Below are 23737 nucleotides of genomic sequence, written 5' to 3' on the forward strand. Positions count from 1 at the left end.
CCACATGTTCTCACTTATAGGTGGGAACTGAATGATGAGAACACATGGACACACAGTGGGGAATAGCACACACTGGGGCCTCTCAGAGGGTTGGGGGTGGGAGGAGGGGGAGGATAAGAAAAAAATAACTAGTGGGTACTAGACTTAATACCTAGATGATGAAATAATCTGTATAACAAGCCCCCATGACCCAAGTTTACTTATGTAACAAACCTGCATGTATACCTCTAAACCTCAAATAAAACTTTAAATAAAAATCAGGACCAAAATTTTTCCAGCATAAATTACCCTGTTATAAGTGAATATCCTAGAACAAACTTTCTCTACATCTCTGTCTATATTTGCCCATGTTTTATTTCTAAAAGGGGAATAAATGAATCAACATTTTTGAGGCTCATGATACATATTGTCAAATTGTCCTCCAGAAGATTGTACCAATTTTTGCTTTATCTGCTGGTTTTATTTTTTTAATTTTTCTTTTTTTTTTGAGACAGAGTTTCATTCTGTCGCCCAGGCTGGAGTGCAATGGCATGATCTCGGCTCACTGTAACTTCTGCCTCCCAGGTTTAAGCAATTCTCCTGCCTCAGCCTCCCAAGTAGCTGGGATTACAGGCGCCCACCACCATGCCCAGCTAATTTTTTGTATTTTTAGTAGAGATGAAGTTTCACCATGTTGGCTAGGGTGGTCTTGAACTCCTGACCTCAGATGATCCACCCAATTGGTCTCCCAAAGTGCTGGGATTATAGGCATGAGCCACTGCTCCCGGCCTTTTTTTTTTTTTTTTTTTTTTTTTTTTTTTGAGGCAGTCTTACTCAGTCACCCAGGCTGGAATGTAGTGGCACAATCTCTGTTCACTGCAACCTCCACCTCCCAGGTTCAAGCGATTCTTGTGCCTCAGCCTCCCGAGTAGCTGGAATTGCAGTTGTGCACCACTACGCCTGGCTAATTTTTGTATTTTTAGTAGAGATACAGTTTCGCCAGGTTGGCCAGGCTGGTCTTGAACTCCTGGCCTCAAGTGATCCTCCCACTTGGCCTCCAACTTTATTTTTGAAGGAAGTTTGCCTTCTTCCCTCACAGTGTTTTATTAGTTGAAATTCTAGGGTAAATTCTAGGGCAACCTGTCTATAACAGGTGATAGAGTCCTCCGTGCACTTACAGGGGCAGGTGAAGAGGTAGATTAGACCATTTCAGGCGCACTATCCATTCAAAAACCTATGACTCCATCCATGAGTCAAAGACTGCTCTCAGGAATCCTCAATCTCCAGCCCTCACATTGATTTAGGTATCCAAGGAAGTTTTTTTTTTTGGGGGGGGGGCACTATTAACATGTATTTTATTTGTTATAAGCTTCAATATTTAAACTGAACCAAATAAATATTCACTGAGGAAAAAGATTTGGTGTTTAGCCTGGCAACAATAGAACACCCAGCTTGGAGTAGGCAGATGGGACTTCACACATCTCATGAAAAGTCACAGTAAAGGAGTCTTGGGTGTGTCCAGGTTGGGCAACAAATCCAAATTTCTTAATAAGGTAAACATTTGGTAGCTTTTAGGATGCTGTAGTGTCTGATTTCCCTTTTGACATTTGGGGAATTTCCCACTCTGTGAACCTTGGAATAGTGTTTTCCCTTCTCCCAAAAGCCAAATATTGCATTTCCCAGCATCCTTTGCACTCGGGCAAAAGCAGAGTGCTCACCTCAGACATAGAACTGGGAGCTGACAACTCATGAAACAAGATAAAGGGAGTTCTTTCTGCAGCCACAGCAGTAATAGCAACATCTAGTTTCCAAATGGCTGAAGTGGTGGTGGCAGCAGCAGCCCCCTGGGTCAAGGGCTAGTGGTACTGGTGAACAGTTCTGCCATGTGGATTTGGCTATAGTCCTCAGAGCATTCATTCTAAGGCTGTGCCTGTCCTGTTTTCCAAGCTTGTCCCCTAACCTTCCCAGTGACTCTGTGAACTCCCAGATATCCTTTTGATAAACTTATTTCCTGCTTAAATCAATCTGTTGCTTGTAACCAAGAGCTCTGACTGATATATTAATGGCCTCTTCAGACTTAGTGTGGTCATCTATAAAATGGGATTAATGGTGCTGCCTCTGAGTACTGGGAGGAAAACTATGAAAGGGCACACGAAGGCACCTAACCCTACTTCATGTATACAGTAGAAGCTCAATACAATATATAGTGGATTGTCACACTTATTTTCCATTTTGGGCATCTCAGTTTACCTTGCCCATGGATATTAGGATGTGTTGGGGAGAAGAAAATCAAGCCATTTTACTTACAGTTGTAAATATCACCATCATGATCTTGATTGTGGCAGTTATTTATCGAGTGCCCTACTGCATGCTGGCATTGCACCTGGCAACATATATACCCCGTTTCTAATTCTTGTAACACTGCAAGGTACATATCCTTCCCACTTTTCAGATAAAGAATCCGACATTACAGATGGTTAACGATTTGCCAAAGTTTTCACAATGAATTTAAGCCCAATGGAGCAGAAACTGCGCAAAAGGAATTGTGTAAAAGTTTAAGAGGCTTCTCAGAAAGACTAAAGAACTTGAAATGTGCCTATATTTAGACATCCAGACATAATCAATTTAAGCATTTTGACCAAATTAGAACTATTAAATGGTTTGGTTGAGGTTTCAGACTAGAAATCTTGACCCAGAATCCTGTGACTTAAAGAGACCAAATAGTTGTGTCTCTGTTTAGACCCTGGAATTTCAATGGGTGCAGATGATGTTTGTCAGAATCATCTTGAGAATTCAAACCACACATACCTGTCCTCCCCTCCTCCACAAAGAGAAGGGACTGAGTGGCAACTGCTGATACAAGAAAATCCCAAGACCAGACTTAGATACCCTGCAGTTTGGGGAAACAGAAGGGAATTTTTCTTTTCCTATGGAGACTCATAGCCCAGCTTTATTAGCTATCTCTAGGCGCTAGAAGAAAAAAAATTCAAAGATCAAAAATAAAAGTACTCATTTTGCACAATGCCACTGGAATGACACTGCAATGACGGGAAATGTGAACTACGAGAGGGAGGGCAGTCCCACATGTTTGCAGGCAGGCTCTTCTCAATTTGGGGAACTCCAGAGCCCCAGGCATCTAGAACCCACCAGTCGCCTTCATCCACCCAGGGAAGGCCTGCAGCCGTTTGCGTATCTTAAAAGCCAGTCTATACTTTGGCTCCTGGAATGAAAAACTACACCAAAAGAAATGCCTGATTTTTATTAACTAGCCTAAAAAGGAGTCTTTCACTAATTCTGGGGAAAGTATTTTGCTTGAGTGCTATCCCACTTTGGCAAATGTGATCTGGAGGGGTTGGCTTTAAGGGGTTTTGCCCTGGCAAATGGTTGAGCACAAACACCCGCTGACTCCAGGGACAATTTAAAGGCAAGGGAAGAGATTTCCTTGAATCGATATGGTGGAGCCAAAATAAATGGCTCATCCTGTTCTCTTGAGAAAACATTATTATGATTTTTATTTTTATTTTTTCACAAAAGAGATCCCTGATGCAATTGACCAGGGAGAGTACTAGGAGGCCTGGTTCGGGATTCGAAGAGGCTGGGCCCAGCCCCGAAGCCTCTGAAGCCGGTTGCTCAGCCGCCATGTGGCCAGAGCAAGGGAAGGAGCGGAAGTGGCTTTGGATCCGTGCCACCCTCGCAGCATGTGAACAGGCCTGGGTTTTGACAGATTAAAGATGACTCCGGCAGACAGGGCAGGAGTGGGTGGTATCAGGGCTTTTACCCAAAGCTCTCCGTCAACTGCGGCAAAGCGAAAACGCACATGGACAATCCTGGATCAGCAGCAAAGATTTTGGAAGGAAATGCTAGCGAAAAGCCAGAGCAGGAGACCGGAGCAATAAATCAGGCCGGGAGAAGTCTGAGTTGAAGGATGCTGCTGCCTGGCCTGTCGCTCCCCGGCCAGCCGAAGCACACGTGGGTTGCAGCCGGCGTTGACTCTAGCACCCTGCCAGCTTATTCTGGCTCCAAGAAAATGAGAACATCTTGGCTAAAGATGTTGGGGGCAGTGAGTGATTTTCAGTAAAAAAAAAAAAAAAATCTACTCAAAGGGAAACCAAAGGCCTGGGGCCTCTCACATTAGACAAAGGTGCTAACTACAGAATGGCGGCGGGGGACAGGCTCACAGAAGAGAAGCTGGTGGAAAAGAGAAAAGCAGGGGAGAGAACCAGTCTCCATCTTTCAGGGATGTTTCCTTGGGTACCACACTGATGATTTTTAGAAAATTAATAGTAAAATGCCAACAAAAACTCCCCAGTAGCTATTATAAGGTGGTTAAAAGCCCAGGATTGATTAATTGATTTTTTTGAGACAGTCTTGCTCTGTCACCCAGGCTGGAGTGCAGTGGCTCAATCTCGGCTCACTGCAACCTCCAACTCCCAACTTCAAGCAATTCTCCTGCCTCAGCCTCCTTAGTAGGTGGGCTACTGGCACTCAGCACCATGCCCAGCTACTTTTTATATTTTTAGTAGAGACAGGGTTTTACCATGTTGGCCAGGCTGGTCTCAAACTCCTGACCTCAAGTGATCTGCCTGACTTGGCCTCCCAAAGTGCTGGGATTACAGGCGTGAGCCACCATGCCTGGCCCAAAAGCCCAGGATTTCGATTCAGACCTCGGAGCCTCAATTTCTTCATCCATATAACAGGTGCAATAATTCCTGCTTCATAATGCAAGGATCACCCAAAGCACAGGGCGCTGGTGTGACAGCTGAGATCATTTGCAACCATTTCAGAAACAGGCGATTCCAGAAATCACGGCAGTTCATGGGAAAGAGGCCCCATTCCTCCAGATTTCTTTGTGAATGGCCAAGAAGAAAGCAGAGAACGATTAGCTAATTGTGTGTTGGTAAAAAATTGATCCACATTAAAAAGAGAGAGAGTCCACTTTGTACTTCTCAGCCTCTGCCTCTTCTAATTTAACACACCCTGGTGCCAGAGTGACCGTTATAAACCCAGATCTCTCTGACCAGGTCTTTCCTTTGTCCAGAATTTGCCCTGGTTCTTCACACTCTAACGAAAAGGTCTTATACACTACAGCTCTAGCTAGCCTCCCATTCAAGCCCCACCTCCCCGGGTTTTCATGCAGGGAGGAGCTGGCCCTCCCCATCCACCGTTCCACACCCAGAGGCTTTTGGAAATGATTGGAATCTCGTGCTTGTCACTGCAGGAGTGCTTTATGGGGAAGGGATGTAAACTGTATGCAGTGTGATTGGGGTGTGGGCAGTCTATCACTGTCCTGGACCAAATGCCAATAGCAGCCCTGCTGAAGAACCCTGGGCCCCTGTGAAATAGAGTTCATGCCTCTGGTCTTTCTTTCTGCTGTGTCTCCTGCCTAGAGTGTTCTTGCCTTCATTCCACTCCACCGAACTTGTTCTTCCTCAAAGGCCTAGTTCCAAACTGATCTCCCCTAGGAAGCCTTCTGAGGGAAAATCAATCCATCTACACACCCCCAGCAGCAGAGCTAATGGTTCTTTCCTAAATACTTCTCTGAACCAGCCACTGTGGGGCCCCCATTCACACTGGATTCGTTGACACATCTGTCTCCCCCTTCCCAAGGGCTGAGAGGGATCCTCCTTGTCTTTGCACCCTCAGAGCCTAGCACAGTGCTCAATACCTGCTGAAAGGAGGAAGGAATGATAACCTCCAGCTGTTGTCCACAAGCACATGTCAACAAAGTCTGCAGGACAGGAGCCTATCTTATCAAGGAAACAGCACAGGAATCTCGCAAGATGAACTGAAATCACATTGCTACCAGCATGCTCATACTTCTTCGTTGAGAGCTGGGTTGCTAAGACATCTGCTCTTCTCTTTGCTTTTTTTCCGTGAATTATTTTTTCTGGGTCATTAAAAGTTGTTTAATTTGGTTAATATCTTATTTATTTAATAATAGATCCTACCCTGGAAGCCAAGTTCAGGAACTAGGAGGCAGGGTTGCTATTTCTTTGATAGAGATCTCCTTGGCTCCAGTGATCTTAGTGCAGGCACACTCTAAGAAACAGACTCAAGTTGAACATTTGGATTCCTTGGGGAGGTGCTATCGTGGTGGAGACAGACTTATAAATAGCTATATATGAAGCAGAAGGTTGTTAGTGCTAAACAGGGAGAAGCATGGTGCCAGAAGAGAAGTGCTAAATAACATGTGGTGAGTGAATAGAAACCAGCAATCAGTTTGAGAATAGAGGAGGCAGCAGAGACACAAGCCACTCAAATAATGATCATCTTTGTGTTAGCTTAGAAGCTGGCCCAAACTGTGATTATGACATTTGATTACTGTCTGACATTAATTCTTTACTAGATTCATGTCCTTCCATCCATTCTGCACAATGCTACGAGGTTAATATTCTCAAAATATATTTCCTGCCTTCTCCTCAACACTTAACTTTCAATAAACCCCCATAATCTATAACCCAAACTCTTTAGCCTGGCATCTGAAGGTCTCCCCTAACCCCTCACTGTGAACTGAGTCCTCCTCCCTGGCTTCTGCCACACCCCTGCACCAATCTTCCGCTTCAGGCAAAGTGGTCAACTGGCTGTCCCCCAAACATGAAGAGAGGCCCTGTCACCTTGTAAATATGGTCATGCTGTTTCTATTACCTAAAATGTCTTCTCCTTTCCCTCAGCTCCTCCAAATCCTACCTTTTTCAAGCTTCAATTTCCCCAGTACACTCACTTACTCAATTTCCCAAAGCCAAAGCCTTCCAAATGGTGCCATTTATTTTTTCAGCCAGTTTCAAAGCTATAAATTGGCAACCCTTGCATCCAATCAGTTCTAATTTGGAGGACAGATGCCATGATCCAAACATAGTTACCTGGCACCACTGCCCTCAGCACCACCATGGGCAGGCTAATGCTCCTGAGAATGAAACAGAAGTTGAAAAGCACATAGCAAATTGAGCCTGATTTTTCCTCCTGCTTTTCTTATCACTGACAGTCCACTCAAACTATCCTGGACTTAGTCAATTTAAAAAGAGCTTTGGCTGGGCGTGGTGGCTCATGCCTGTAATCCCAACAGTTTGGGAGACCAAGGTGGGTAGATAACCTGAGGTAGGGAGTTTGAGAATAGCCTGACCAACATGGAGAAACTCTGTCTCTACTGAAAATACAAAAATTTTGTATTTTTAAAAAATACAATGCCCAGGCATGGTGGTGGGCATCTGTAATCCCAGCTACCTGAGAGGCTGAGGCAGGAGAATCACTTGAACCTAGGAGGTGAAGGCTGTAGTGAGCTGAGATCGTGCACTCTAGCCTGAGCAACAAGAGCGAAACTTTGTCTCAAAAATAAAATAAAATAAAGTAAAGCTTTATTCCTTTTTACAAAGCCCTGTTGGACAGGAACCTAGGTTAAAAACCTTGTCCTGTGGTGACTGTAGAAGGGATACTGCGAGCACCTGGCCAAGGATGTCACCCAGGACACCTGGAGCTTCTCAAGTTCATCCCCAAGCACGGAAGTACAGACCCAAGCAGTCTTCCTGGTGGCCTGAGGGTACCCATCAAGGTAGCCATTCCTGTCCCCACCATCCAAAGACACAGTTGAATCTTCTCCCCTTAAGGTAAAGGAAGGCCTAACGTCAGAGGAATTGGCTCCCAGACTATCCCTGCTACCTTCTAGACAGGTGTAACCAGTTAAGTCATTTAACCTCTGGGCCTCAGTTTCCTCAGTCATAAATTATAGCTCTAGCCTACCTTGAAAGACTGTTTAAGGATTAGAGCTAATACATATATACATAAGAATGTTGGTACAAAGAAATTGACAGGTAACTGCTAGTTAGGGTTCCCTCTAGACAGCTGCTAGGAGTCCTAAAAACTAATGCAGAGTGAAATCCCACTGGCTACCTTTGTGGGTAGCCTCAGGCCACCAGGAAGACTGCTTGGGTCTGGGCTTCCATCCTCTGGGATGGATTTGAGAAGCCCCAGGCTGTCCTGGGAGACAGGAAGTCAGTGGGACACAGCACAAATCCATGGTGAGTGGGATGTTGGACATTTTTGCATTGAAATGCAGTCTTCTCTGCCAGTCTCCACTATACACACACACACACACACACACACACACACACACACACACACACACACTCTCCTCTCTCTCTCTCACTCTCTCTCTCTCTCTCTCTCTACAGTCAGCCCTGCCTAAACTGAATGGGACCTTCTTAGCCTGACCCTCTCAGAAGTCTTGTTTCTGTCATTTTCCCATACATCTGCCTGTTATTCTAGAGTCACTGCCATGTGCACTTTTGTCCCTTGAAAATCCACGTCCCCTTCTCACTGTCCTACAGCTATGACCAAAGGGTGGAGAGCAGACCGCAGCTTCCATTTCCATTCCTAGCTTTCCTCTCTTGATGTGTCCCCACAGAAGTCTCTCTCACTTCCCGCCCGACCCCCCCACAACAGATACCCAGCCATCATTCCCCTGAAGTGGGTTCTCCATAAATGCTTTATGAGTGAACAAAAACTCCTGTCATTATTCACTATCTTACAAGCTCTTTAAAAGAATGCCACCAACTCCCCTCCTGTCCTGGCCTCATCAAGAGACACGCAGCCACTATACAGGGCAGGTCAACCAGAAACAGAGCCGTAAAATCTGGGCAGCCCAGTTCAGCCAGCCACAAAAGCAGTGAACCTTGTTTTTCCTTCCAGCCTCACAACCCCACCGGGAAGACAGACCACCTTTAACTAGGTCAACCAAATTTCACAGTCTTCACCCCACACTTTTCCCCTTTATCGTCATGGTTCTCAGTTCTTGGTTGGAGGCATCAAATTTATTGTGATGATTTACGTCTGGAAAAAAATGAAAAATCTCATCAATTCTTGACTGAACTGAAGAAGACCTTCCTGTATGGAAAAACACACCATTCAGGACAATGGGATAGCCTTGGACCATCTCTGCTGGGGGATTTTGCTAAAAAGTCTCCTAAGCTGGCTAGAGCTAAAATTTGGGCAACTTTGAGATAAAAGTCAGGGCAGGATGAAACTGCTTTGGAAAAGCCAGTCTCATTTAACTCATGAAGAACCATCTTTCACAGGACTTGACCTTCTCACCCCGTCCCTTCCTCTCTGCTTCCACAAATGACCAAGCATAGCTTTCTTCTCATGACCCTGCAGACCAACCCCTTGGTAAACAAAGGGGGATAAACAGCTGCCATATAAAAACACCTTGCTTGGAGTGACTCCACTTGTCCCAGATTGTCTGCCTCAAAGTTGTCCCTTTGCTTTTACACACTGCAACCTAAAATCCAATGAGAAACACATTTGTTTGTAAGAATCAAAGAATAATAAGTTGATGCAATGTGAAATCTCATTCCACGGTATTGAGGATTTCACTGCGTTCAAGCTGAAAGGCATCCTAACCCAAGGAGGCTTGTTATCATGTTTGCTTTAGCCCCAAACCTAAAGCTGCAAACACAAGGCTTACAACATGAGGGGCTCTTGAACTGAATTTGAGTGTATATGTATTTATTAACAGACAACTGAAAAAGCAGCATTATTCTCATTCCTATGAAACTTTCACTCCACCTACACTTGTGTAACCAGGTCAAATCAAGCCTGAGTTATATGAGAACGTGGATTCTTACTTTAACAAATACATAAAGTCATGACCCTTTTGTTTTGATATGCTGCCTGGTCCAGACAGGCAGAAAAGCCACCACTAAAACCAAGAGGTATACAAGACTTCACAATTTATTAAGAAGATTAGTTAGCTTTAGTTTGTCCACTAATGATTAGTCACTGAATGTGCATTCCCTTGGAAGCCTCAGAGGTCAGGTAACTCAAGGAACAGTTTGGTTTAATTTTGTTTCCCTCTTTCTTTTTGATACGTCACTGTGCTCTGGAAATTAAGGGCTGTTTTACCTACAACCGTTCCTAACTATATTATATACGACGTGGCAAGCCCACCTTAAATATTGTATGTTTATTCACTTTCCCCTATATTTGTAGAACAGCCTGCTGTGAAATTACAAAGTTCATGGTTCAGCTGAACTTTTGAACTCAAGTGAGGATTTGACACAGCAAAACAATCTAAATGAACCCAACTCGAAGTTTTCATAGTCGAAACTGCTTTTCAGCCTATTGTCTGGGGTAATTGGGTAGGAAAGTTCTTTATTGATGTTGTAAAAACTACCAGTTTAATAACAGGCAGAGGGAGTGGAGAGGAGATGAGTGGATGTACCTTGGAGCGTCTAAAATCACGCTTCTTTTCGAGTTCACTGAACTCTCCCTGACCCCGTGAGGAAGGTCTCCCCAGGACAACACACCAACTCTAAGGTTTGTGACCAAATGGCTGCAGCCTGCCAGCTCTCAATACCTTGGCACAGAATGACCTCTCAAATGCCACACAAAATAAGAATATTCACTTAAAAAATAAGTAGCTACCACGATGCATTGAATGACTACCAAGTACCAGTATCAGACACACGCTTCTTCATTCAGTCTTCACAAAAATGATGCCAGGCTAGGATTACCAGCTCCATTTTATAGATGAGAAAACTGAGACCAGAGACATTAAGCAATTTGCCCAAGATCACACAGCTGATATCTGTGCCTCCATTTCCTCATCTGCAAAACAGATGTTGGACTAAGTGATCTCAGAGTTGAGGCTTTAAGTTCTGGCTTACATGAATGCGGCATTCAGAGAGGGAGCGTTCCATGTGGAAGACTAAAGAATTTTTTTTTTTTGAGATGGAGTTTTGCTCTTGTTGCCCAAGCTGGAGTGCAATGGTGCAATATCAGCTCATCACAACCTCCATCTCCCAGGTTCAAGCGATTCTTCTGCCTCAGCCTCTGGAGTAGCTAGAATTATAGACATGTGCCACCATGCCCTGCTAATTTTTGTATTTTTAATAGAGATAGGGTTTCTCCATGTTGGCCGGGCTGGTCTTGAACTCCTGACCTCAGGTGATCCGCCTGCCTTGGCCTCCCAAAGTGCTGGGATTACAAGTGTAAGCCACTTCTCCTGGCCTAGAAGAGCTTTCATTCACAGTAATCCCAACACCACCTATGAAGTAAGTTGAGGTAGGGTAACCTCAACTTTATGGAAGAAATTGAGTTTAGGTGGGTTGGTTGACTTGCCCAAGGTCACACAGCTGGCAGGAGCAAAGTTCGGATAAATTCCCAGACTCTAAAGCTTATCCTCTTTCCATTTCTTGACTATAAAGTCAACATGATGTCCTTTGGGTCTCGACCTCCACATTAAAAATTTTGACTGAGTTTGAGAGTGAAGGTTGGCAGGCTAAGGGTGGAGAGGAGGGTTTGTCTGGACAAAATATCAGAGTTATGGCTTCAAAGTTTTTGCTTTAAAAAACAAAAACTTCACACCTCTTGGATTTGGGAGCAACTGTGCCAAAGCTCTCCTAGAGTGTGGTACTAACCCCTGCTATCCCTGGTCACACTGCCTTTGGTGTGACTGCTCTTGAGAAAGCCAATGAAGAAAACCTGCTGGACATTGATAATTGAGAAAAAAACACATAAAATGCTTAGTCTAGTTATTTAGTAAATGCTTAACAAAGTTACCTAGTACTACATTTTGTTTATTCCTACTTAGAAAATATGAACACAACGTCCTCCTACTTTATACTCTGGCCATTACCAATGTCCAACAGGACTTCTCCCTTATATTTTATATATGCCTAATATATAGCAATATGTAGATATTGGTTTGGTTTTTGTTTTGTTTTGTTTTGTTTTTTTGAGACAGAGTCTTGCTCTGTTGCTAGGCTGGAGTGCAGTGGCATGATCTTGGCTCACTGCAACCTCCGTCTGCCTCAGCCTCCTGAGTAGCTGGGATTACAGGCACATACCACCATGCCCAGCTAATTTTTGTATATTTAGTAGGGACGGGGGTTTCACCATGTTGGCCAGGATGGTCTTGATCTCTTGACCTCATGATCTGCCCACTTCTGCCTCCCAAAGTACTGAGATTACAGGCATGAGCCACTGTGCCTGGCCAGGATTTTTTTAATTTGATGATTTTCTTTTAATTGGACACTTTTTCTGTTTACATTTAGCTTAACTACTAGTTTATGTGGGTTGAAAGCTGCCATCTTATAATTTGCATTCTGAATTGTTCTACCTGATTTACATTCCTTTTGTCTTCTTTCAGATTAATAAAATATTGTTTTATTATTCTACCCATGCACCATTAGTTTGTAGATATGTACACTATATTAATTTTTAGGGTCCCTCCTAGTGCATTAGTCTGTTCAGGCTGCTATAACAAAATGTCATAAACTGGGTAGCTTATATGCAAACCTACTTCTTACAGTTCTGGAGGCTAGACCAAGTGCTAGTGGATTTGATGACTGGTGAGCGCCTGCCTTTTGGCTCATGGATGGTATCTCCTCACATGTCTTCACGTGGTGGAGAGGTAAGGGGTCACTCTCAGGTCACCTTCATAAGGCTACTACTCCCATTCATGATGGCTCCATCTTCATGATCTGATCACCTTCCAAAGGCCTCACCTCCTAATACCAATCGCACTGGTGATTAGGTGTCAACATGAATTTTGGGGGGACACAAACATTCAGACCATTACACCTAGAGATCATAACACTCATCCTTGATTTGTCAGGTTCTAGTGTTATTTGACACTTTCATCCATTTCCTATTAATCACTCCTCCATTATGTTATACCATGATTTTGTATTTTAACTCTACATTTTGAGCCTCCCTAGTTATTACAATTTTTTATATGAGTAATGCGCATTTAGATTTACGCCATATTTGGCTTTTTTCTAACTTCTTAAATCTCTAACCTTCTGTGTGGATTATTTTTCTTCCGTCTGGAGAACACTCTTTTATACTTCCTTCCATGTAATCTGCTGATGATACATTTTCTTAACTTTGGTTATCCTTCTTAAATGATATGTTCCTGGCTTTAGAATAGTAGGTTGGCAGTTATTTTTCTTCACTGCATTAAATATATAATCCCATTGTTTTCTGCCTGCCAATGTTTCTGTTGTTAAGGCATTCATTATATCTTTTGAGAAGTTTAGTGTTAGTTTAACTGTTGCTTTCTTTCTGTTTTTTGTTTTCTGTTTTTGTTTTTCGTTTTGTGTTTTTTTTTCTTTGAGACAGGGTCTCACTCTGTCACCCAGGCTGGAGTGCAGTGGCATGATCACAGCTTATCATAGCCTCAACCTCCCAGGCTCAGGTGATCCTTCCACCTCAGCATCCCAAGTAGCTGGGAGTATAGGGGCCTGCCACCACGCCTGGCTGATTTGTATTTTTTGTAGAGATGGGGTTTTACCGTGTTGCCCAGGCTGGTCTTGAACTCCTGGGCTCAAGTGAACCTCTGGCCTCAGCCTTTCAAAGTGCTAGGATTACAGGCATGAGCCACTGACCCCAGCCTCTCTGGCTGTTTTTAAGATTTTGTTTTGTGCTATGGTTTGAATGTGTCCCCCAAAGTTTATGTGTTGGAAATTTAATACCCCATGCAATAGTGTTGAGTAGTGGAACCTTTTTTTTTTCTTTTTTTTTTAAATTATTTTATTTATTTATTTATTTTTATTGCATTTTAGGTTTTGGAGTACATGTGAAGAACATGCAAGATTGTTGCATAGGTACACACGTGGCAGTGTAATTTGCTGCCTTCCTCCCCTTCACCTATATCTGGCATTTCTCCCCATGCTATCTCTCCCCAACTCCCCACCCCCTGCTGTCCCTCCCCTATTTTCCCCCAACAGACCCCAGTGTGTAGTGCTCCCCTCCCTGTGTCCATGTGTTCTCATTGTTCAACACCCACCTATGAGTGAGAACATGCGGTGTTTGATTTTCTGCTCTTGTGTCAGTTTGCTGAGAATGATGGTTTCCAGGTTCATCCATTTCCTTACAAAGGACATGAACTCATCGTTTTTGATGGCTGCATAATATTCCATGGTGTATATGTGCCACATTTTCCCTGTCCAGTCTATCATCGATGGGCATTTGGGTTGGTTCCAGGTATTTGCTATTGTAAACTGTGCTGCAATGAACATTCGTGTGCCTGTGTCCTTATAGTAGAACGATTTATAATCCTTTGGATATATACCCAGTAACAGGATTGCTGGGTCAAATGGAATTTCTATTTCTAGGTCCTTGAGGAATTGCCACACTGTCTTCCACAATGGTTGAACTAATTTACACTCAAGGTGGAACCTTTAAGAGATGATTAAGTCATAAAGACAATGAATGGATGAATGTCATTAGCATGAGAAGGGTTGTAAAAGTGAGAGCAAAGTGCTCTCTTGCTCTCGCACTCTCTTGTCTTTCTGCTTTCCACCATAGGATGACACAGCACAAAAGTCCTGTGGGCTATTCAGTCTCGGACTTCCCAGCCTCCAAAATTGTAAGAAATAAATCTCGTTTCTTCATAAACTACCCACTTTGAGGTATTCTGTTACAGTAGCACAAAACTGACTAAGATATCTTATCTTTGGTTTTTAGCAGATTTACTGTGAAGAATCCAGGTGAGTTTCTTTATATTTACCTGTTTGGGGTTAAATCTGTGACTTGATGATTTTATCAGTTTAGGAAAATTCTCAGCCTTCAACTCCAAATAACTACTTCTGCCTCATCTCCCCTTACTCTACTTCGGGGATTCCAAATGTATGTATGTTAGACCTTCTCATCCTTTTGTGTCTCCTACTCTCTCTTCCGTATTTTCTATCCTTTCTGAATTTTTTATGTTTCATTCCAGATCATTTTCAGTGACATTCCTTTACTTTACTAATTTTCCCTTCAACAGTCTCTCTTCTTTTATAAAACCTATCAGTGGTATTAATAATTTGGGTTACTGTATTTTTCAGTTCTAAGTTTTCTATTTGATTACTTTTCAGATCTACTAAGTCCTTTATTATGGTTTTCAGATCTCTGCCAAATTCTCAATCTTGTCATTTTTGCATTGAACACTAAGCCTGTGCTCAATGTTATGGACCAACCCTAAGTGCCAGAATTACCTTTCTGGATTTCCTTCTTTTCTTGGATCTCATACCAGTAGTTCTTCATGATCTCTATGCCTTTCTAATGTTCAAAGCATAGTTAATTTAAAGTCTGTGTTCAGTAATTTCAATATCTAGAGTCTATATGGGACTGTTCTATTATCTGTTGTTTCTTTTAATTTATTTTGTGTTGCCTTGTCTCCATTTGTATCTGTTTTTTTGTGTGTGTTTTTGTTTGTTTGTTTGTTTGTATTTTGAGACAGAGTTTTGTTCTTGTTGCCCAAGCTGGAGTACAATGGCACGATCTCAGTTCACTGCAACGTCCGCCTCCCAGGTTCAAGCGATTCTCCTGCCTCAGCCTCCCTAGTAGCTGGGATTACAGGCATGTACCACCACACCTGGATAATTTTGTATTTTTAGTAGAGACGAGGTTTCTCTACATTGGTCAGGCTGGTCTTGAACTCCTGACCTCAGGTGATCCACCCGTCTATGCTTCCCAAAGTGCTGGGATTACAGGTGTGAGCCACCACGCCCAACATGTCTGGTTATTTTTTTATCGTGTGTCACATGTTGTGTTTGTAAAACTATTTGTAAAATTATTTTAAGGTATATGGTATTATCTTCCTCTAGAGAGGGTTTATATTTGCTTATTCCAGGTGCTTAGGGGCACTAGCAATCTAGGCTTACTCTAATCCAATTTCTTGAACTGACACCATTCAAAGCTGGGCAGAGAAAGCCTAAAGTTCACCTTTACACCAAAGGTGTAGCCCCTCAAAATCTTTACACAAAGAGACAGTAGTGGGAGGGATTAGCCAATCACTTTTTCAGGTCTTACCTTTCAACTTTTATTCCCTTACCCCCAAAAGACTGTTAAAAGAAGAGATCATTTGCTCAATCACTTCTTCCAGATTCCACAAACACCCTGAGTGCCAGAATTACCTTTCTGGATTTCCTTCTTTTCTTGGATCTTGTACAGGTATTTCTTCATGATCTCTATGCCTTTCTAATGTCTATACACAGATTTTTTTAAAAGTATATTTTGTTTAGCTTTTATTTTATTTTATTTTTTTTATTTATTTATTTATTTATTTTTTTTTTTGAGACAGAGTTTCACTCATGTTACCCAGGCTGGAGTGCAATGGCGCGATCTCGGCTCACCGCAACCTCCGCCTCCTGGGTTCAGGCAATTCTCCTGCCTCAGCCTCCTGTGTAGCTGGGATTACAGGCACGCACCACCATGCCCAGCTAATTTTTTGTATTTTTAGTAGAGACGGGGTTTCACCATGTTGACCAGGATGGTCTCGATCTCTTGCCCTCATGATCCACCTGCCTCGGCCTCCCAAAGTGTTGGAATTACAGGCTTGAGCCACTGCGCCCGGCCTTGTTTAGCTTTTCTACTTATCCTCATCAGTAGGGTTGGTCCAAATTACCTATGCTATAATTATTAACAGTGAAAGTTTTCAAAAAATTTATTTTTTATTTCAAAAAACATATTTTTAATGTTCTTTACATTGAGATTGTTCATTTTCTAGATTGTTTTACATTAAAATCCTTTTATTTTATAAAGTGATGGTCAGAGTGAATTAAAGTTTTGTGTTTTGTTTTTGATCCTATTTGACCAAAAATAATGTCAATCTAATAGCATTTCCCAAAATTCCTTTGACATGTTAATAAGTCATAAAATTTATAAATTCAGGAACACCTACATTATTAGAATAAAGCTACAGGGTGGATACTATTATTATTCTCACTTTACAGATGAGGAGACTACTTTATAGAAGTTTTATAATATAATTTCTGGCCAGGCATGGTGGCTCATGCCTGTAACCCCAGCAGTTTGGGAGGCTGAGGCAGGTGGATCCCCTGAGGTCAGGTGTTTGAGACCAGCCTGGCCAACATGGTGAAACCCTCTCTCTATTAAAAATTCAAAAATTGGTTGGGCATGGTGGCTCACACCTGTAAACCTAGCACTTTGGGAGGCCAAGGTGGGTGGATCACGAGGTCAAGAGATCGAGACAATCCTGGTCAACATGGTGAAACCCTGTCTCTACTAAAAATACAAAAAATTAGCTGGGCATGGTGGCGCGTGCCTGTAATCCCAGCTACTCAGGAGGCTGAGGCAGGAGAATTGCCTGAACCCAGGAGGCGGAGGTTGTGGTGAGCCGAGATCGCGCCATTGCACTCCAGCCTGGGTAACAAGAGCGAAACTCCATCTCAAAAAAAGAAAAAAAAAATTTGGTTAAATATACACGATATGGTTTGGCTCTGTGTCTCCACCCAAATCTCATGTCAAATTGTAATCCCGGTGTGTGAGAGGAGGGGCATGGGGGGAGGTGATTGAATCATGAGTACAGACTTGCTGTCTGCTGTCTTGCTATTCTTGTAATAGTGAGTGAGTTCTCATGAGATCTGATGGTTTAAAAGTGTGTGACCCTTCCCCCTTCACTCTCTCTTTCTCTCCTGTCACCATGAGAAGACATGCCTTGCTTCCCCCTTTGCCTTTCACCATGACTGTAAGTTTCCTGAGGCTTCCCCAGCCATGTGGAGCTGTGAGTCAATTAAACCTATTTTCTTCATAAATTACCCAGTCTTAGGTAGTTCTTTATAGCAGTGTGAAAATTGACTAATACAATACATAAAAATTACCATTTTTTTACCATTTAGAAAGATATAGTTCTGTGGTATTAAGTACATTCACACTGTTATGCAGTTGTCATCACCATCCCTCTCTAGTTTTCCCTTTTCCCCAACTGAAACTCTGTACCAATGAAACACGAATTCCCTATTCTCACCTCCCTCCAGCCTGTGATAACCACCATTCATCTTCCTGTCTCTATGAATCTGACTTCTCTAATTACCTCACATTTTATTGTTGTATATTTCATCTCTTGTTTATCCATGCATCAATTGATGCATGGACACTTGGGTTGCTTCCACCTTAACTTTTTTATTTGTAACTTATTTTATTTACAAATTATAGTATGTTATTTGCAAATTATATATGAAATCATATATTTGTCATTTTGTGACTGGCTTCTTTAACCTAGCATAATGTCTTCAAGGTTCATCTATGTTGTAGCATGTGTCAGAATTTTCTTCCTTTTTATTTTTAGATGGAGTCTCACTATGTCACCTAGGCTGGAGTGCAGTGGCGCTATCTCAGCTTACTGCAGCCTCTACCTCCTGGGTTCAAGTGATTCTTCTGCCTCAGCCTCCTGAGTAGCTGGGATTATAGGCTCCCGCCACCATGACCAGCTAATATTTGTATTTTTAATAGACATGGGGTTTCACCATGTTGTCCTGGCTGGTCTTGAACTCCTGACCTCAGGTGATTCACCCACCCCGGTCTCCCAAAGTGCTGGGATACAGGCGTGAGCCACCGTGCCCGGCCTTTCCTTCATTTTTAAGGCTGAATCATATTTTATTGTTGTATATCTCATCTCTTGTTTATCCATGCATCAGTTGATGGACATTTGGGTTGTTTCCACCTTAACTTTTTTATTTGCAACTTATTTTATTTGCAAATTATAGTATGTTCATTCAACTATTCATTTATTCATTCATTTAACAAATATGTATTCTTTCCTTTTATAAGCTCAGGGGTTTATAGCTATGACAAGATAAACAAGGTTCTTACTCTCACACAGATTTTATACTGGTGGGAGAAGCAGATGATAGACAAGCAAGTGTATAAATTATCAAAAATCATGCAGTATGATAAGTGATATGCATAGAATTAAAATGGAATGACGTTACAGTTAACAAGTTGGAGGCTACTTTCGACAGGGTGCTCAGGGAAGACAGCTCTGAAAAGATAACTTGTGAGCAAAAATTTGAATGTAAGAAAGGAGCCAACACCAGGCAAGGTGTCTCATGGCTAGAGTCCACACTACTCAGAAAGCTGAAGTGGGAGGACTGATTGAGGCCAGGAGTTTCAGGCCAGCCTGGGCAACACAGTGAGACCCTGTCTCTAAAAAAAATAAAAAATAAAAAAATAAGCTGGACATGGTGGCACATGCCTTGTGGTTCTAACCACTCTGGAGGCTAAGGCATGCCTGGGTCCTAGTGGGTGAGAGGGAGAATGGGGATCAGGTAGGAATGGTAGGCAATGCTTTTTAAGATAGGATAGGGGGGTTTGACTTTTTCTTAGTAGTAGTAATTTTTCATAGTAGTATGATATGTAGATGCCCCACTCAGATCTTCTCGGCATTCACATCTAAACACCGAAGCGTGCTTACTGCAAACACCTGTGCCTGTCTGCCTGAGGACTGCATGCAAAGCAAGCCGGAAGTTCTGGCATCAGTGTACCTGGAAGCTGCTCTCTGGTAAGGCATTGGTGGATAAATACCACTAGCACTTCTGGATTAATACAGGGAGTTGGTGGATAAATACCCTACCCCGTACCTTGGTTGGGATAACTCAGAGGCATAGCCTTGCTCTCTCTCAGAGTTCTTTGGCAGGGCTGAGCTCCAGTTGTAACTCACAACCTAACACATCTTATTTTGGCTTCCAGGTTTCATGTCTCCACTCCCTTGCAGGTGTTTCCTGGGATCACCACCCAGATAAACTATTTGCCTTAAAAACCCTTATACTGGAACCTGGTTCTGAGGGAATTCAAAGCAGAAAGATAGACGCCATTAAAGAAATAATTGTATTTTTAAATGATCACTTGGAAGTTCTGTCTGTCTCTATCTAATTCTATCTCTAGTTCTGTCTCTTCCTATTAATAATTATAGACATTGGACAAAATAACAGTTCAAAGTCACTAGAGAGCAATAAAAACCCAGCAGAAATCGGAGGAGACAGACACTTAAAGAATGGAACTGAAATGGATGAAATCTACTTTTATATAAAGTTTCACCCAAGGGTGTTCCTCTGTCTGAGTGGTACAGAACAGATGGGGCTCAAGCAGACAATATCAGTTTTATCAGGCTGAAGAGTCAGAGTTTGGAATTCAGAGATGTCATAGCAGCTGAAAATTGAAGGGAGAAATTCCCAAAACAGTGAGTCACAGAAGGGGAGCATCAGATTTTCCATATAAATTCTCTTTAAATCCTTGACTAACCCCTGAGCTGTGCATGCATGGAAAGACTACAAGAAGCCCCGTGGAAAGCAATAACTCAGAGACTGAAAAGAAAACCAGTGCTGGGGACCTGGAGTTTGAAGTTCAAGTCCCAGCAAGTCACAGACAGTTGGCAAACTCTTCAAGTCTTCCAATGAAACCCAGAAAGGCCATACTTAGGAGGAACTTCAATCGTTAGGAGTAAGGATCACAGCACAGCATAAAGGCTATATTCTAGACCTATGGGCAAAGTCCATATAAACTAACTCTAACAAGCCGTATGCCATGCCTTCACAGGGTGATTTGCCTGCTGGAACTACATTCAGTTGATACTCCTTAAAGAAAGAAAACAGAACCCAGCAGCCACATGCAGAAGATTAAAACTGGACCCCTTCCTTACACCATATACAAAAATTAACCCGAGGTGAATTAAAAGACTTAAATGTAAAACCCAAAACTATAAAAACCCTGGAAGATAACCTAGGCAATACCATTTAGGACATAGGTATGGGCAAAGATTTCATAACATAGATACCAAAAGCAATTGCAACAAAAGCAAAAATAGGCAAATAGTTTCTCATAAAACTGAACAGCTTCTGTACAGCAAAAGAAACTATCATCCAAATGAACAGACAACCTACAGAATGGACAAAATTTTTGCAAATTATGCATCTGACAAAAGTCTAATATCCAACATCTACAAGAAACCTAAACAAATTTACAAGAAAAAAGCAAACAATCCCATTAAGAAATGGGCAAAGGACATGCACAGTTTTCAAAAGAAGACATACATGTGACCAACAAGCATATGAAAAAACTCTCATCATTGATCATTAGAGAAATGCAAATCAAAACCACAATGAGACAACCATCTCACACCAGTCAGAATGGTTGATTATTAAAAAGCCAAAAAATAACAGATGCTGGTGAGGTTATGGAGAAAAACAAAGGCTTATACACTGCTGATGGGAGTATAAATTAGTTCCACCATTGTGGAAGACAGTGTGGCAATTCCTCAAAGACCTAAAGGCAGAAATATCATTCAACCCAGCAATCCCACTACTGGGTATATACTCCCCAAAATATAAATTGCTCGACCAAAAAAAACCATGCATGCATATGTTTATTGCAGCTCTATTCACAATAGCAAAGACATGAAATCAACCTAAATGCCCATCAATAATAGACTAGATAAAGAAAATGTGGTACATATATACCACGGAATACTAAGCAGCCATAAAAAGGAATGAGATCATGTCCTTTGCAGGGACATGGATGGAGCTAGAGGCCATTGGCCTCTACCTAGCATAGGAACAGAAAACCAAACACCACATCTTCTCACTTATAGGTGGGAGCTAAGTGATGAGAACACATAGACACATAGAGGGGAACAACACGCACTGAGGCCTCTCAGATGGTGGAGGGTGGGAGGAAGGAGAGGATCAGGAAAAACAACTAATGGGTACAAGCCTTAACACCTGGGTGATGAAATAATCCGTACAACCAACCACCATGACACAAGTTTACCTGTGTAACAAACCGGCACATGTATCGCTGAACTTAAAAGTTAAAAAACAGGTACGGTGGCTCACGCTTGTAATCCCAGCACGTCGGGAGGCCAAGGCAGGCAGATCATGAGATCAGGAATTTAAGACCAGCCTGTTCAATATGGTGAAACCCCATTTCTACTAAAAAATACAAAAATTAGCCGGGCATGGTGGCGCATGCCTGTAGTCCCAGCTACTCAGGAGGCTGAAGCGGGAGAATCGCTTGAACCCAGGAGGCGGAGGTTGCAGTGAGCCAAGATCATGCCACTGCCCTCAAGCCTGGGCAACAGAGTGAGAAAAAAAAAGACAAAGCCCAGAATATCTATGATAATATACTACTGTCAAGGAAAAATTACTAGATGCATGAAAATACAGAAAAATGTAATTCAGACATGAAAAGAAATAAAAGCTATCAATGGAAACAGATTCAAAGGTGACTATAGGTTATAATTAGTAGACAAAAACCATAAAGTAACTCTGAAATATGTTACAGAATTTTATAGGAAAAGGGGAATATAATGGGTGAAAAAATGGAAAGACATGGAAACTCTAAAAAAAGAATCAAATGAAACTCCCAAATCTGAAAAATAAAGTATTTGACACAAAAACATTTATTTAAGATTCACAGCAAACTTGGCAATACAGTAAAATGATTTGTGAACTTGATCGGTTAATAGAAATTAAACAAAGCTGGATGTGGTAATCCCTGTAATCTCACGCCTGTAATGCCAGCACTTTGGGAGACCAAGAAGGGCAGATTGCTTGAGCCCAGGAGTTTGAGACCAGCCTGGGCAACATGTTAAAACCCCATTGCTACAAAAAAAAAATACAAAAATTAGCTGGGCCTGGTGGTGTGTGCCTGTAGTTCCAGCTACTTGGGAGGCTGAGGTGGGAGGATGACTTGAGCCCAGGATGCGAAGGTTGCAGTGAGCCGGGATCGTGCCACTGTACTCCAGCCTGGGTGATAGAGCCAGACCCTGTCTTAAAAAAAAAGGGGGGGGGGGAAAAACTAAACAAAATTAGCCTAACATACAGGTAACTGGAATCACAAAAAGTAAGGGAAGAGAAAGACTGGGTAGAAAAATATATAAATTTGAAGTAATATTGGCCCCAATTTTTTGCTTCTTTGATTAAAAGCATCAACCCACACACCTAAGACACCAAGGGAACCTCAGACTGAATAAAATCAAGAAAAAACACAATTTGTGATTAAGATGAAGATCCATATTATAGTCCCTAGAACAACCATTAAAACAATAAAACAAAACAAAAAAAGCTAAAAATTCAATATAAGAAACAGAAGGAAACACAGTTTGTTTTTTAAGTTAGCCCCCAAAAGGCAGAAAACTAGGAACCGAGAAACAAAGAACAGAGGTGACAAATAGAAAACAAATAGCAAGATTATAGACTTGAGCCCAATCATATCAACAATTATATTAACTATGAGTAGACTAAACACTCCAATTAAGAGTTAGATATTTTCACATCCAACTATGTGCTATTTATAAGAAATACACATTAACACAAATTGAAAGAAATAGTTATTGTACAAACACTAAGCATGTTAATATCAGATAAAGAATACTTCAAGACCTTTGATGTGGATTACCACACAGAATCACTTGAAATAAAGAGGGACATTTTACAATAATTAGTGAAGAAGATATATCAATTTTAACTGCATGTACACCTAGTAATGTGGCCTCAAAATACACATGCAAAAATAGATAAATCCACAATTATATTTGGAAACTGTAACACTTCCTTTCTCAGTAATCGTCAGAACAAGAAGACGTCAGTAACGGTATAGATTGAAACAACATTATTAAACAACTTGGTCCAACTGACATTTATAGAGCACTGAACAACTGCAGAATACAAATTACTTTCAAGTACACGTGGAACATTCACCAAGACAGGCCAAATGCTAGGACCCAAACTTTGAATTGAATGTTGGACATTTTCTGTTCTTAAAAAGTCTCTTCCCCTTCCCTATTGCTTCTCCTAATTGCACTGCAATTGCCACCTCCTCTTTTCTCCAACCTCTTTTCTTTCTTTTCCATTATGATGATAATCAATTTTGTTGTCATATTTGTTTCCTTGAACTTTGCTAACCCATGCTCTCATTATCTCATCTTCTGCCTCAAGAGGCATATTGAGTTATTTTCTTGAACAAAAACGGTTTCCTCCCT

At 41.9% G+C, this 23737-nt stretch overlaps 1 protein-coding gene across 1 annotated transcript in view; it reads right to left on the reverse strand.

Moving 5' to 3' along the window:
- The window catches only part of LOC116528413 (nucleolar and spindle-associated protein 1-like), a 29273-nt gene extending 20368 nt beyond the window's left edge, over nucleotides 1-8905 (reverse strand). Inside the window, 4 exon segments of the mRNA XM_032245649.1 lie at nucleotides 3127-3212; nucleotides 3546-3806; nucleotides 7380-7574; nucleotides 8727-8905. Of these exon segments, the coding sequence (XP_032101540.1) occupies nucleotides 3127-3212; nucleotides 3546-3806; nucleotides 7380-7574; nucleotides 8727-8905 (721 nt within the window).
- Nucleotides 8906-23737: the final 14832 nt, after the last annotated feature.

The sequence above is a fragment of the Sapajus apella genome, unplaced genomic scaffold, assembly GCF_009761245.1.
Source record: "Sapajus apella isolate SASKATOON/1434 unplaced genomic scaffold, GSC_monkey_1.0 scaffold58, whole genome shotgun sequence".
Classification (NCBI taxonomy): Eukaryota; Metazoa; Chordata; class Mammalia; order Primates; family Cebidae; genus Sapajus; species Sapajus apella.